This window comes from Miscanthus floridulus, chromosome 6 (assembly GCF_019320115.1).
Source record: "Miscanthus floridulus cultivar M001 chromosome 6, ASM1932011v1, whole genome shotgun sequence".
Taxonomy (NCBI): Eukaryota; Viridiplantae; Streptophyta; class Magnoliopsida; order Poales; family Poaceae; genus Miscanthus; species Miscanthus floridulus.
Window position 1 is genome coordinate 144,054,199 of NC_089585.1, and position 15,712 is coordinate 144,069,910.

General features: G+C 42.8%; 1 protein-coding gene across 6 annotated transcripts; it reads left to right on the top strand.

The window, feature by feature from the left end:
• The first annotated feature begins 4,733 nt into the window (after positions 1–4,733).
• LOC136460052 (uncharacterized) lies at positions 4,734–8,483 on the top strand. Of its 6 annotated transcripts, none has more exons than XR_010760316.1 (3): positions 4,734–5,316; positions 6,029–6,855; positions 7,699–8,483. XR_010760316.1 is itself a non-coding variant. In XM_066459889.1 (2 exons), the coding sequence occupies exons 1-2, from the start codon at positions 4,976–4,978 to the stop codon at positions 6,030–6,032; spliced, it is 345 nt and encodes a 114-aa protein (XP_066315986.1). In that variant the 5' UTR covers positions 4,734–4,975; the 3' UTR covers positions 6,033–8,483. The 6 variants fall into 6 exon arrangements, 1 of the variants encoding a protein (XP_066315986.1); XR_010760318.1 differs by having other exon boundaries at positions 6,029–6,166; positions 6,682–8,483; XR_010760319.1 differs by having other exon boundaries at positions 6,029–6,166; positions 6,692–8,483.
• Positions 8,484–15,712: the final 7,229 nt, after the last annotated feature.

The following is a 15,712-nucleotide window of genomic DNA, read 5'->3' on the forward strand; positions in this document are numbered from 1 at the left end:
TGAGTAGTTGTCCTGAGGGAACTCCGAATACACACTTGTTTGGGTTCAATTTCCACCTCCACCTCTTTAGGTTCTCGAAGGTTTATTTTAAGTCTTCAATCAGTGTATCCGGGTTCTTTGTTTTTATAACCACGTCATCCACGTATGCTTCTACGTTTTCGCCGATCTGATCACCGAGGCATGTTTGGATGGCTCTTTGGTAAGTGGCTCCAGCATTCTTAAGTCCAAACGACATGGTCCTGTAGCAGTAGGCGCCGAACGGAGTGATGAAAGATGTCTTGCTTTGGTCCTGTTCTTTTAATGTGATCTGGTGATACCCAGAATAGCAATCAAGAAAAGATAATAGGACAGATCCTGCTGTTTAATCAACTATCTGATCAATGCGTGGTAGCCCGAACGGATCTTTTGGGCAGTGTTTGTTGAGATCTGTATAGTCAACACACATGTGCCACTCATCCGTGTTCTTTTTCTGTACCAGAACTGGATTTGCTAGCCAATCCGGATGGAGAATTTCCCTGATGAATCCAGCTGCCATTAGTTTTGCAATTTCCTTTTTAATTGCTGCTTTCTTGTCGGGAGAGAATCGTCGTAGTCATTGTTTTACAGGCTTGGAGCCTTCATTGATATCAATTCCGTGCTCAGCCAACTCTCTTGGGACCCCTGGCATGTCGATCGGCTTCCAAGCGAAGATATCTTTATTGTCCCGAAGAAAATTGGTGAACGCGAGTTCCTATTTTGCCAATAGGTAGGCACTGATGGTTGCTATTTTTGTAGGATCACCAGTGCCTAGGTCGATTTGCTTTACGTTGGCTTCTTTTGGTGGTGCTAGGATGCTTGGTCTCTTAGCCGGCATCTCTAGTTCTTCTTGGCTTGTTTCTGCGGTGATAGTGGCTATTTCTTTTCTCCCATCGTTTGCCTGTGCCTTTGCTGCAATTTGGATCACCTGTACGTCGCAGTCAAATGCGCGCTTTAAGTCGCTCCGAAGAGAAAGAACTCCGTTAGGCCCTGGCATCTCGAGCAACAGGTATTGATAATGCGGTATTGCCATGAATTTTGCTAGTGCCGGGCGTCCAAGAATTGCATGATATGAGGAATCAAAATCTACGACTTCAAATTTGATGAACTCTGTGTGGTAGTTCGAGGGAGTCCCAAAGGTAACCGGTAGAGTGATTTGTCCAAGTGGCATTGCTGTCTTGCCGGGTACTATGCCATAAAAAGGTGTGCTTGTTGGTGTGATCATCCCGACGAGTTGTAGTCCCATCTTCCTTAGAGTTTCTAAAAAGATGATATTGAGTCTTGCTCCTCCGTCAATTAGTACTTTCATGATCGTCATGCCGGCAATAGTTGGATCTAGAACCAACGGGTAATGGCCTGCGTTTTCTACGCTGGTCCACTGGTCTTCTCTTGAGAATTGGATTGGGTACTCTGACCAGTTGAGGTATTTTGGAGTAGCGGGTTCTACGGCCATAATTGTTCGTAGCGCTAGCTTTTCCTGATGTTTGCTTCTGGAGTCTAGAATCCCAGCAAAGATTACTGCTATTGTTCCTCTGGATTTTTAGAATCCTTAGTCATCATGGTTGTCTCCTTCTTTTTTCTGATTGTCTTCTTTATTGTTTCCCTTGCTGTCTTTTCTAGTGTACCTTTCGTTGAAGGTGTAGCAATTTCCGATGGTGTGCCTCCCGTTGGGGTGCAAAGGGCAACAAATATTCTCGATGTCGTCCTATCTTCTAGGCTTGATAAATTTCTTTGATTTGTCAACCATCGCTACCGTGTTGTCTGGACCTCGCTTTCTCTCCTGATGTCTGTTGTTTTGAGGATTTTGCCTGTCCGAGTTGTCTCTGTTGTTCCTTTCCGAGAATCTTTCTTTCTTTTTTTTCTTCTGCAGTAATCATCTTTTCTACTGTTCTTCTGAATTCTTCGTTATTTCTTGGGTTTTCTTTGTAGAAGTCTTGGAATTGCCACCTAGCCATGATTCCGTGAGAGAAAGCTTCGATCACTTCTCGTTGTGTGATGTCATGTACTTGAGCTCGTAGTTCGCCAAATCGTCGATAGTAATTTCTGAGACTTTCACCTCCTTTCTGCTTGAGTCCTTTTAATTCTGCGTGGGTGATTGGATGTGTAATAATTCCCGCAAAATTGTCACAAAAAGCTCTTTGTAAGTCTTCCCAATTTCTGATTGATCCAGGATTTAATTTGTCGAACCATTCAAGCGGCATGGTTTCTAGGGCCATGGGAAAGAACAAGATTTTGATGTCATCGTCTCCTCCGGCTAATTCAATTGATTGTGAGTAGATCCTGAGCTATTGCTTTGGTTCGGTCTTGCCGTTGTACTTGGAGTGGTTAGACGGTTTGAACTTGTGAGGTAGTCGAATCAAGGCAAGTATGTTCGCAAAGCAGGGAAATCTATCGTGTGTTCTGGCTTCTGTATATTCTGATTCTGCGCCCCCTTCTTGCCAACTGTCGTCTTGGTGAGAGTAGTTTTGTGTAGTCGTTCGAGTAGGTGCTCTGCTTCTGTCCTTTCTTGGTTGCTCTACTCGGTTATTTTGACTGTGATTTCTTCGGCTTCCTCCGTTGTGACTTCCACTTGGTCCTAGTCTATCAAAAGTAGACTTCTTTTGATTTTGATCTTCCTGTTCATAAAATGTTGCCTTTCCATCGTTCGTTTTAAAGACTGTTGATCGAAGGAAATCTCGAAGCTATTCTTGTTTCTCATTGGGATGTGAGGTCGCCCTGAGTTCTTCTAGTGCTTCCCGGATCTTATCGTAGGGAGTATTCGCTGCTCGTCCTTCTTTGATTTCTCGTTCTGATTTTCTTTTATTGTACTCTGCCAGGTCTGATTCGTATTTGATCCATGTGTCTTTCCGTTGTTTCGCACGGCATTATCGTCCTTGTTTTAATTTGTTCTTTCTTTCTCTTGCTTGCCTTTGGCTCTCAGTCTCACCATCGTATCCCTAGATAAATAGTGATATATTGGACTCGGATTTGTCTGAAGATCTTACATCGGGTGCTTCTGGGGGATCAATGGTGATCAAGGACGACGAATCATGAGGACTTCTCTAGCGTGAGTTGTTCTGTCATCGTCGTTGATTTCCGCACTGGCATAGCTCTTGATGACCTCAGTACAGGTCTCAAAGTTGTAGATGGAATCTCCTTTTTGGTAGAGTAGAATTGCTGTTGTCGTGTCATCGACTAGTTGGTCGTCGTCATTCTCAGGAACGGTATCTGGCCAGTGAATGATGCAGTCTTGAGATGTTATGGTTAAAACGAGACCCTCCTGGGCTCCCTTCAGTGACATTCTAAGCATGGGATAGGTAGATCCTTCGTGCCATGTTTGATAGGATGTTGCCATGTTGTGGAGTCCGAACGAAAAAAGATCCGACTTCTTTGAAGTATCCTGGGTGTATTCTGAGTAGTATCCTCGACAGGTTGGCATCATATCTCAGAGCTTTGTTAGAAAAGAACTTGGTCTTCCGAAAGAACTCGGATAAGACTTCGTTTCAGAAGCGGAACTTGAGTTTGAATCGGATACGTGATCTTACGAGAACTGAGTCAGATTGAGCTGTGCGAATCTTTTGGTAAGCTGATCTGTCGTTATCGTCGGAATAGGATGATTCTGATGATGATCTGATTCTTCAAGGAGACGGCCTTGGAGTTTGCCGTCGTCACCTGCCTTACAGATCCATGAACCGAAGATGAAGGTTGATCCTTTTGAGAAGATCATGTTGTCGAGGTCCATCAAGCTCTCGGACGCAAAGTCGCCGAAAGCCCCTACCTGGCGTGCCAGCTGTCGATATTTCACCACCGATAGCCTGCCACGGAGGTACCTGAGGCAGTTTGTTCGAGCTTCGGCGTATGCTGAACTCGATGGTTAACGCAAGAGACAGTCGATTTATCTTGGTTCAGGCCCTCGATCACAGATCGAGTAATAGCCCTACGTTCAGTCGGTGTTAGCCTTTGCGTTGGATTGATTATGAAGTGTTGTGTCGTACAATTGCTCTTTGAACTCTCGATCTAAGGTGCCCTGCCCTCCTTTATATAGTTAGGAGGCCAGAATTCTAATCGGTTTATGATGAGAGTTCCTAGTAGGATTACAGAGTAATACTACTACTAAGATTAAAGAAGAAGAATCCTAATTGGTCTAGGTCTTCTTCTTTCCTTGCGGGATATCCCGTGGGTCCCGTACCGACAAAACTGCAGGTGTGAAAAGTCAAAAATACTCTTAAGTATAAATATGTCATTAATTTTTTTAGCATTTTAATGACTTCAAATGAAAAAAATTCAAAACTAGAAAGTTGTAGATCTCGTCGAGATCTATAATTTTCATATAAAAATTATCTTCATTTAATTTCGCAAAAAAGATATAATTTGATATGATTAATATATCTTAGAAAAATCATATCGTTTTACGAAATTAAATGAAGATAATTTTTATATAAAAAATATAGATCTCGACGAGATTTATAACTTTCTAATTTTGAGTTTTTCCATTTGAAGTCGTTAAGATGCTAAAAAAAATTAATGACATATTTAGACTTAAGGGTAGTTTTGACTTTTCACACCTGCAGTTTTGACACCGTTAGAGTCCAATCTAACAGCAGTGACATGAAAGACAAAAAAAAAAAAAATTAAAGCAGTGACGTTGAAGAACGCTGAACTTTTCTAGCGATCTTTTTTAATGCCTCACATAGAATAAAAAAAAACCATCGTTCACCCCCTCCTCTTGCCGCCGCAAAACCGCCGCCTGCGCAAAAGTTGCCCAGACCGCACCTCCGCCCGTCGCCCCCTCGGCTCTGCACTCCGTCCCTCGCCGGCTCGCCCCTTCCCTGGAGACTCCGCCCTGGCCCCTCGGCCGGTCGGCGGCCACTGCCCAGCCCCAGCGCCCCAGCGGTGGCCGGCTGGCCGCCCCGGCGCCCCGCGTCCACGGCTTCACACGAACAGGGAAACTCCGTCCCAATACGCGTAGCCGCCCCGACACATGCCCCCGACGGCCGACCTCACCCTCTGCTTTACCAGGCAACTCGCGCCCGTCGTCACGGGGGAGGGCGGCCCCAGCGCCACCGTCGACCCTTACGCGCGCCCTCCTCCCGCACCTCGACGCCGCCCACCGGTTCTCCACTTCCTCCTTCTCTACCTCCGCCCTATCACGCCTGGAGAATGCGTTAGCGTGTGGGGAGCCCCGGCGATACCCGAGGAAACGGAGGCGTTGCTGCGGCACGACACGGATGCCTACGCGGCGGCGGAACCGGTTCTAGACTCGGTGGTGAAGGTGTTCACGGTGTCCAGCAGCCCCGACTACTTCTTGATGGTTCATTCAAGGTATGCGAGTTGTCGATCGATCTCTTGGATCGTGTTTGATTTCTACTAGGACTGTTTCCAATGAAGTTGTGAATCGTAGTGTGCAATTGTGGATTCGGATTATGTGTAGTCTATGCGAACTGTTGAGATCTCAGCTTTGTTTCATATCTACAAGACCGATCGGCTTTGATTGTTTCCTGCTTGATTCACAGATTAGTCAACAGTAATTCATACAGATCCGAGTTGAGAGGAGGCCGTTCGAATGTATTTAAGATGCCTGTTTTTAGGTCGTCCTCTTGGCGAAACAAAAACAATACCAAGCTTGTTGTAGACATGCAGATATGCCAAGAGGACGTACTGTGGCCGGGGGGTAATCTTTTGGGGTAAATCTTTTTTTTTTGTAATTTCTGGACAAGGATCATTAAGAAAACTTATGAGTATGACTTGTCTTTGTTGTTTACTATGTAGCTGGTACTCCTGTTCAGAGCATTTAATTAATTCTCAGTATGCAATGGCATCTGAATTGTTTGTCGGTTGTCAGAGTAGATTCATTGTCGATGATACTTTTTCGTATATCGTTCTACTTTCAATCGGTTGGCATTGTCAATGAATATTTGTTTCTTTCAATTCAATGCAACAGATTCATTGCCGATGATACTTTTTCGTAGATCGTTCTACTTTCTATCGGTTACATTGCCAATTCATATTTGGTTCTTTCATTTCAATTCAACAGATGAGATCTTTGTCAAGACCCTCACCACCAAGTGCATCACTCTGGAGGTCGAGAGATCGACAATGTCAAGGCTTGTTAATTGATTGTCTGCACGTTGCTTCCTATAAAAGCATGGTATTATCTCCATAAAAAATAATGGTATGTAGGAATAACTTTTCTATAAATGCACTCCAGAGGGGCAGGAATTGATGTATTTGCTTAGTTAAATACTATGAATAAATATCAATTAAGTTTTTTAGCCTATTGAACTTCCTTGCTAAGTTTGCTCTTAATCCTGCTTACTGGCTATTTAGCTAAAATTACTTTTATAGTGAAAAACAATTTATTAAGTAAACAATTTATTCGGTACTCCTACTATAAATAATAAAGTTGTATGGTACACACGTGCGTGTCGCACATGCCTGTCCATTAGATAATCATCATGACTAGATATTCTTGTACCTGCTTTTAGTGAATTTAAAGATCTCAAATGGTTATTGGACTGTGATAACCTGCCATCATCTCAAGGGAAGCTGGCTACTGGCGATCATTTGGTTTATGCTCAGCTTAAGCTATTTGCGGAGAAAACTCATGTCTGCATTCCATTTCATACACCATATATTATTATTAGTGTAGTCGTCCCAATGAGATATATAAAACTTATTTTATTTCAGTTTCGTTCAGGCAACAATCTTACTAATAATGTTGGAGTAGATGGGAATGTTGCAAATACACATTGATATTTGCACCAAGTGCAGTAAGACAGTTTGATATGGTGGTTCAACAATGTTTTGCATGTGTGTGAACAGTTTAACAACTGTCAGTTAGCTGAGCATTTACTTACAGAGGTAGCGAATTTATACACCTATGTTCCTTCCAGTCTACATAATGGCCATGCAGTAATCTATGTGTTGAACATTTGAATTTCGCCTTAAATATTTCTCTAAAACTGTAAGCATTTTCTATCTTCTGATGGTTGAAATGCCATGTGACAACATAGCATTTACTAACTTGTTTGGCTCATCTGTTGCGCTATGTTTGACCTTAAAATAAGAGGGGTGCTATTTCTCGATGGAGATCTCAAACCACACTTACGATTTCACCTGCTTAAGATGACCACCAACATAGATCATGAAATCTATTTGAACCATTATTTTTTTTTTTAAAAAGCTTCTGAATCTTAGTGAATTCCTTGTAATTTTGTTTAGTGTAATTACCACAAAAGGTAATGGAAAGGGAATATCTGCAATCAGTAAAAGTATTTTAACAAAAACTTTCACATATGCTTATAAACTGTGTTGGTAATTTTATTTTTCTTTCCAGTTGCAAAAACTTGGTTTGAACCGTCAAAATTTATGTATGACGGTTTTGTCGAAACTGATATATGGGAAAGGAATTGCATATGCCAACAAAGTAGTATGCTACCAACAGCTGTGTTGTTTATGATCCAGTAACATGAAAGGTCATCATCTCGCTAAATTGATGATAACATACACCATTTAGTTATTCTTATTGTCAAATCAATACATTGTATTGCTCCTTGAAAATATATTATTGTTAAATACTACCATGTTAAGATTTTTTTTAACCTACTCCACTCGAAAGCCACTATGGAAAAGTGAACTATACCTGTACTATTGCTATCATGACCTGTATATAATTATGACCCATTCATTTTACTTGCCTATTAGGACATCGATAGTCATTGGGACTGTACATTAACTTTGGTTCTATGAAATACCTTGAGTCCTCTGGAGCAGCAGATCGGCTAGAGCTAATGGCTCTTCAAGAGCACCACAAATATGTGTCATTTACGGCTGGTTTGTGAAGTAGAGGCCATTGGAGAGAGTGTTTCTGTGCCATCCTCTCGTGAACACTGAACAGATGTGCTATACTTATGCTGCATTCAAGGCTTATGTACCTGAGATGGTTGAAGCGCTCATTGATAGTGTGAGGAACCCAACATTTTTCGACTGGGAGGTTAAAGAACAGGTTGATGTTATTTGAAGGTTCCCTGACAGGATGTTTTATGTACCTGAGATGGTTGAAGCGCTCATTGATAGTGTGAGGAACCCAACATTTTTCGACTGGGAGGTTAAAGAACAGGTAGATGTTATTTGAGGGTTCCTGACAGGATGTTTTATGTACCTGAGATGGTTGAAGCGCTCATTGATAGTGTGAGGAACCCAACATTTTTCGACTGGGAGGGTAAAGAACATGTATTTATTATTTGAAGGTTCCCTGGCAGGATGTTAATGATGTCTTGTTATGGCTACAGCTGCCAACCGACATAGCTGAGTTCTTAGTGATCCTCGAAGCTTATTTTTCAAATAGATTTTTATATGTATAATGGTATATATTATAGATAGAAAACTACAAAGATTCTACATGTAATCTCTCTCAGGCACACAAACACTACCATTACAATAAGTGAAATACAAGAGGTATTTTACTCTATGATCACATCATCTACCACTATAACAAACAACTACACAAAGACCTTTTAGCCTTTGCTTGCACCATATATTGTAAAAAGGAGTTTGTAAAGTCTGGATTGCAAAAAGCTAGATTGTAGATTAGGAATATTTTGTATATGACATAGGAATTAACTTGTTCAACATTTGATTTTATACTCATCTATCTTGATTTTTTCCATATATGCACGTGCGTGTTGCACGTGCATATCTACTATACTAGCTAATAGCTTTAGGTTAGGGTTTTGGTGCTCAGCTTGAAGGGAAGGGAAGAGAAGGGGTGGAAGTACTTGGTGGGTGCTGGTCGCTGGCGAAGAGACCAACTAAGGCCTCAGCACCTGGCGGCGGCGGCGGCCCACCAGTGGTCGGAGAGCGAGAGGGGGCGACAGAACGCAGAGCAGGGATGCAGCGGATGAAAGGGGGTTGAGGGCATGTTTGGATTGAGAACTGCCTGTCAATTTGCATTTTTTTTTGCCTAGCCAGGCATACGAAGTGCATCTTTGTTTGGTTTGTGACCGGGCTTAATAAGAAATATAAAAATAAAGCTGTAAACATAACCGTACGTCTGACACAGATAATCTTTGCAGGCAACTTCATTTTACATCCAGGCAACCGTTTTTGAATGGGCCTTCCTGTGGGCCGTTTTTATTTATTATCCTTATATTTTTTTAATGTCTTAAAAAATAAATGTGTCGGTGTAGAAAATGACCAACACGTAAATATTTATAATTTTGTTGTACGTTGTGATCGGATATGGCTTAGCACTCAATGACAGATGGTTTATACTGGTTTAGGCAACGTGCTCTACGTTCAGTTTGAGTCGGTCGGTGACTTTATTCATGAACCTAGGTGTTCGAAGTTTGCTGTGGGGTTACAAACGAGAGGGAGTAAGATGAGGGGTGCAAGAGGTTCGGTCGGACTCTGGTCTAAAGGACTGAGAGTGACGGGAGCTCCTATGTGCGCTAAGTGTTTGAGCGTGTGCTAACCTAGTGGTTCTGCTGTTGTGTGTGAGTGAACTGAGGAGTCTCCCTGTTGGGAGAAAGCGCATCCCTTTTTATAGATGAAGGGGACAACCTTACAAGAGAGAGAGTATGTATGCTACTAAGTCTTGTTGCCCACGTCGTCGGGTGCAAGACAATTGTAGGCGCCCATAATATTGTTGATGTCAGATGCATGTGGGAGGTTGTGTCGTCTTCTTCCGGTATGGCAGATGTTGGTGCCTGCCATACCGTTGATGCCCAGAGGCACGTAGGGTTTTTTACCGTGTTCGTCTGGTATGGGAGTTTGAGGGCGACATACCTGGAAGGTTGTAGGGCACCCTTCTGTCATGTCCTATCGGTACTGCATTGCAGATGTACAGGGTACGGTCCTTGGTATTGCGGTTGACTTTGTGCGTCTTGCCTTACTTGCTTTGCCCGTTTCCTGGGTCCTTACCGAGCGGGCGTCCCCGGTCGGTTGGTCCCAGTCGGCTCCGACTGCGCCAGTCGGAGAATAACTGTAAGCAGAGGTTCGGTGCATCTCTGGTCGGAGACGTTGGTCGAAATCGGAAGCGGGTGTCGTTCCTTTTTTGCCAGGCCTTCCGGTCGGAGAGGCGGGCCAGAGTCGGAAGCGAACGTTGTTCCTCCTCGGCCAGACCTTCCGGTCGAAGAGGCGGGCCAGAGTCGGAAGCAGGCGTCGTTCCTCCTTGGCTAGGCCTTCTAGTCGGAGGCTGGTTCGCCCTTCTATCCTTTTGTTAGTTTTTTGGGCTGGCCGAGGAGTTGCGCGTCGTTCGCAACGTCGTATGCTGGGCCGAGCTTTTGCTGGGAAGTGGGTCTATGGGGGACCCCGGGTTTATGAACCCGACATAATATCTTAAATTTTTTTTGATATCTACATTTTTTTGAATTGCACGAAAACTTATAGAGTACTGTCGGGTTGGATCAGCCACCACTTCAGCATTTGCCCGCGAGGAGTTTCGGAAGGCATGGTGGAGACATACGCCAAAGTAGAGCTCTAACATTTTGTGAGTGCTTTCATGTTCTCCGACGTGTCGAGCAACATAATCACTTGGTCGGCCCATTCAACTAACCTTGGGAGAACATAGGACAGTAAAGCTAGGGCAGTGCGGTCCTAGGATGGACCAATCGGCAGTTGTGCATAGCCTGCCGTCGAGACCATCTGAACGCCAACCTAGGCGATTGCTCTTACTTATCCAAGGAGAAGGTATAAGGAGAAAGATAGACGTGTCTATCACAACGATGCTATCCATTTGTGGGACTAGAGGGAGCGTAGGGAGCCCACAAAAGATCTTCCACATGACCAGCGCAATTCGAACCGATATCTGATTTGGATGCGTAGGACCATTAGGACCCACATAAAAAAACCCTACACCGACAAAGTGATTATGAAGGACTCCGATGACGATGTTATCGTCGATGTGTACGATGACTGTAACGTAACCGACCAATTATACGAAATTAAGTAAGAAAATCACCCGCCAGAGCAGACGATTTAGCAAACTTAAGCCCGTATAACCCGGTAGTCCGTGAAATCACGAAGGATTTCAAACCAACTCACATACCAGCCAAGATCATAATAAGTTTAGCGGTCACCATCACATATTACATAAAAGTTTGCATCACAGGTACATCAGAGTTTAAACATAGTTATTACAAAACGAGTTCAAATAGAAGTAGCGGAAGCCATTTGTTCAAAACCACACACACTCACACGGATTCAAATACAGTGCCAGCTAATGATCATCTCCAACAAAAGCATTAGACGAGACGTAAGGAATGATCATGCCCATGGTCCTAAGCATCACCCATCGCAGGATAAAGGCAATTGATACAGTAGCCGTAATACATCTGCCCATCTGCAACAAGTGGGAACAAAACCCTGAGTACGAGAAGGTACTCAGCTAGACTTACCCGACATAACCGAAAATAAAGTAACACCAAGGATTATGAAGGGCTTTATAGTAGGGTAGCTGACTCATTTGTAAAAAAGGCATTTCTAGTATTTCAAGAACCTTTCCAAAAGCATTATTGTCAAGTTAAATATTATTAACCTGTCGACTACATTTGCACCTATACTAGAGCAAGCATGTGATTAAGCAAATAATGATAACCAATGATCATTAACAACTTCCATAATGTCATATCCATTATAACTGTCCAAGTGTTCCATCAACATTACTATGATAAAGTAACTCAAGTCAAGTGTTCACTATCCAGTGAACGATGGCGATTCGAATCGATTATTAACCAGCTGGTAATTTATTCCTTACACAAACCTCACTTATCCGCTAAAGTGAGGTATCGGTCACCGAGTCAACTATCTAGGAAAAATCTTGAGTTTGCCAGGAACCACATGTACCCGGGGGCCGACCGACTGCCTTTTGGTCTTATCATCGTGCCCCTGTGTCCTACCACACCTGCTCCGGTACAGTGCGCTGCGGGCAATCTACTCGGCCCAAATAATCTCTAGCTTCGCGGTCGAAAGGTACTTTATTCGGCTAGCTAAATGTAAGGCATGCATTCAATATGACCTGAGGCCCAACAACGGTCGGTCCTTAATCGATACAGACAGAAAGCACTATAGTCCAAAACTCCGTAAGTCTCTGTCCGGTCTCAACTTCAAATTAACACTTAGTTATACCATGACTACATAGTTATCCAAGCAGATCTAGGTAACCACCTATAGCTCACAGGTGACAGGAAATCACCCGACTTCTACCGGTCTAAGCTAGCTAAGCATTGACTCGACTGCGGATACCAGGGTAACAAGGATATAGTATAACAAAGGTAGACAAGGTATAATGCAGCAACGGTTGCAAACAACTCCTGAACGTAATGCATCAATTAAAGTAAAGCATTAATTAATAATCGCAAACCAGGAAGAAAAATGCTCCGGGGCTTGCCTCGAAGGAGCTCGGACGGTGATCGGGGCACTCTGGAAGTTCCTCAACGTCCTCCTCGCCTGCTTTGGTCACTTCTTGCGGCTGCACCTCGAGCTGCTCCTCGGGCTCCTTGGGTATGACGACCGGGCTCTCGGTTTGCGATCCTGTATGATGCAGGTGCGTAAGTGCTTATGCAAAAGGTGCATCGGATGAAATGAACACAATGAATATGCTTGCATGCAAGGTAGTCAACATCGTCCAAGAACATGTACTACAAGCACATGTTATCTACTGCATTCTCTTCTACTACTAATGTGCTACGTTAACACATCTCATTAAATGCTTCAAAGATACACCAAAGCTTCACTAATTTCTTAATCATGCATAAAGCAACATTTGATTAAACCCTAATTAATAATAGGTTTGAATAGCAACATCTATTTTTATAGCATAGAAAAATCTTAGAAAATTACTATAGCACAGTACTACCCTAAGTAGTCTACCATCAAATGTTTATGGCATTTGAATAAGTGGATTAGCCTACACAAAAATGACAAGCTATGGCATAATTATGATCATGAAAATACTTTGTACTATGAAAAGTGTCAAACAATAGATGTAATATTTTTCCTATGTTCTACATAGTAAATAATCATTGCACAAAAATTATCACATGCATGTTTTATACAAATTTTGCTCTCTAGCAAAAATAACAAAAATCAGCCATTAAAGGCACTCGAACTACACCTCATAATTTTTCTACAGGACATGCATGGCATATATTTTTCCTAGGAAGTACATTACACAAGAAGAGTAACAAACTTGGAATCATATTTTTCTGATACATATAGGATTTACTAAATATTTTACAAGATATCAGCAATATCAAGAATTAAATAAAGCTCTACATTAAAGTATCTCAAAAATGACATGCAATATTTTTATCATGTAGATCTGGTGATAAGGAACACAACAAAATTTGTTTCAACAAATTTGGAGCCATTTTGAGCAAGTTATAAATTCCCAAAGCATTTAAATAGAAATCTGAAAATCATTTCTTAAATTCTTTCTGAAAATCCATGTTCAAAACTGCTAGATCCACCTGGATTCCCACCTAGGCGTGCACCCCTACGGCTGACAGTGGCCCTCGTGGGTCAGCCGGGCTCCACCTGCCAGCCCCTGAGGCAGAGGAGGCTGCGCTGACCGGCGTGAGCTCGCCGTCGGTGAGGTGGTCGGCGACGAGGTCACCACCAACGTGACCACCTTGCCAAGGCAGACACGTTAGTGCAAGAGGCAGGGCCGGAGGAGCTTGAGAGCGAGCTGGCCAGCGGCCATGGTGGCGCGGTAGTGCGGCTCACCGACGGCCGGCCATCTCCGGCCGAGAAGGGGCGTGAGATGTGGCGTGGGAGCTTCACCGAGCTCATGCGGTGTTTGTGCGCGTGAAGGGAGAGCGAGAAGGAGGACGGAGGGGCGAGGTCCATGGAGCGGAGCACTCCGATGAGCTCGGCCACGACTCCGGTGAGGGATTCCCGGGGAAGGGGAGCTTCTCATGGCTTACCGATGCGAGCACGAGGTGCGTGAGGAGGAGGCGATGCTCAGGGCAAGACGGAGCTAGACCTGGCGAGCTGGAGCGGCCAGAACGACCAACTCCGGCGATGGCGCGAGGCGGAGGCGAGTGCTGTGGCTGCTGCTTGCGCTAGTGGAGGCGAGAGAGCGAAGTGGAGGGGCGAGTACGGCGCCAGGGTGAGGTCGGCCGAGCCTTGAAGGCAGCGCAGCCTAGTCGGGACGGGCAGGCCGGTGGTGCCGCGTGGCGTGCTTGCCGACGCATGGAGGCCACGCGGCGTGCGCGCTCTGACGCGGCCGGGCGTGTGCACGGCGAATGAGCGCGGCGTGCGGGAGCAGGAGCGTGGCACGGAGGCAGGCCGGGCCGGTCTGCGCGGCTGGGCCGGAAGTGAGGTGTGAGGCCCAACTTAGGTGAATTGATCTTTTTCAAATTATTTTCAAATCCTTTTTCATTCAAACGAAATTTTGAACTATTTCAAAGCAGTTTCAAAAGTTGGTGTAAAAATGAAAGTTGTTCCATTTTTCAAGATCTACAACTTTGCTTTTATGACCAAAGTCAAATTCAAAATAGATTTTGAATTACAAAATAAAAATCAATATTAATTCAAAACCCTAATTTTGAAGAATTATTTTTAAAAGTAAAATTTGGCAAAAATTTAAATATGAACTTTGCTCCAAATTGTATCCTAAATATTTATAAGCTATCTTAGTGATCAAAGACAAGAAATCATGGCATCCAAATATGAGCATGGCATTTCACATTGTTTGAAACATAAATGAATTTCAATCAATTTAAGCACCACATGAAATGATACTTCATTTCTTTCGAAATGAAATGCATGAATGATGCTTATGCATGAGGTGATGATGATTATGCTCATGGGATGAAATGGTAATGCATGCTTAACATCGAGGTGTTACAATGACATCACTAGGCGGAGATACAGTCTGACTGTAGAGCTATGTGGTACTTTTCCTGAAACTTATCTCATTTCACAAGTTCTAACAATTATGTATTTAGAAAAAGTATTAAAAACAACAATAATGTATAATTAAAAAACTAGGAATGTTGCCACTCTTACATGAGACTAGTTATCCCTAATGTAACAAATTGTTTTTTCTATAGGTAGAACATTTTTTACTTATCCCCTAGCAGTAGAATATTTTTTCTTAGTTAAAAACAACTAAATGTTTTAAGTAGAAAAACCAATATTATTTGCTTCAAAAAAAGAAAAACCAATATTATTAAGAGGAAAGAAATGTTCTCATAGTAGAAAAATATTGGGGGTCTGACTCATTTGCCTTCCCAATCTCCTATGAAATAGGTAACTTCCACATAAGAAACTTTAGATAAATGGCAAGTATGCATAAGACATAATTATCGTATTTCAAACAATGGGATACTTTGTATCTAGATATTTTGTATTGGAAATATATAGGAAAAAAGATAAACACAAATGAAATTCTGAATGTGATATTCTAGATCTTGATATTTTATATAATAAGAAATATCTAGGGAATATCGAAAAGTGTAGAAGGTTGCCACCATAAGCCTATAAATAGTAATAGATAAACACAAACAAAGTTCTAAATGGGATATTCTAGATCTAGATATTTTATAAAATAAAAAATATCTAGGGAATAGATAACCATGAGAGACCTTTTAAGAATATTGAAAAGTGTAGAAGGTTGCCACCATAAGGCTATAAATAGCAATAGATTTGGGTGTTCATCCCATACATACCAAGTCACCCAAGTGAGTTAACAAAAGTCAGGAAAGTGAGTTAT

Bases quoted from the DNA above. Each gene is read 5' to 3' on its own strand.
- LOC136460052 (XM_066459889.1), top strand. From the start codon at position 4,976: ATGCCCCCGACGGCCGACCTCACCCTCTGCTTTACCAGGCAACTCGCG.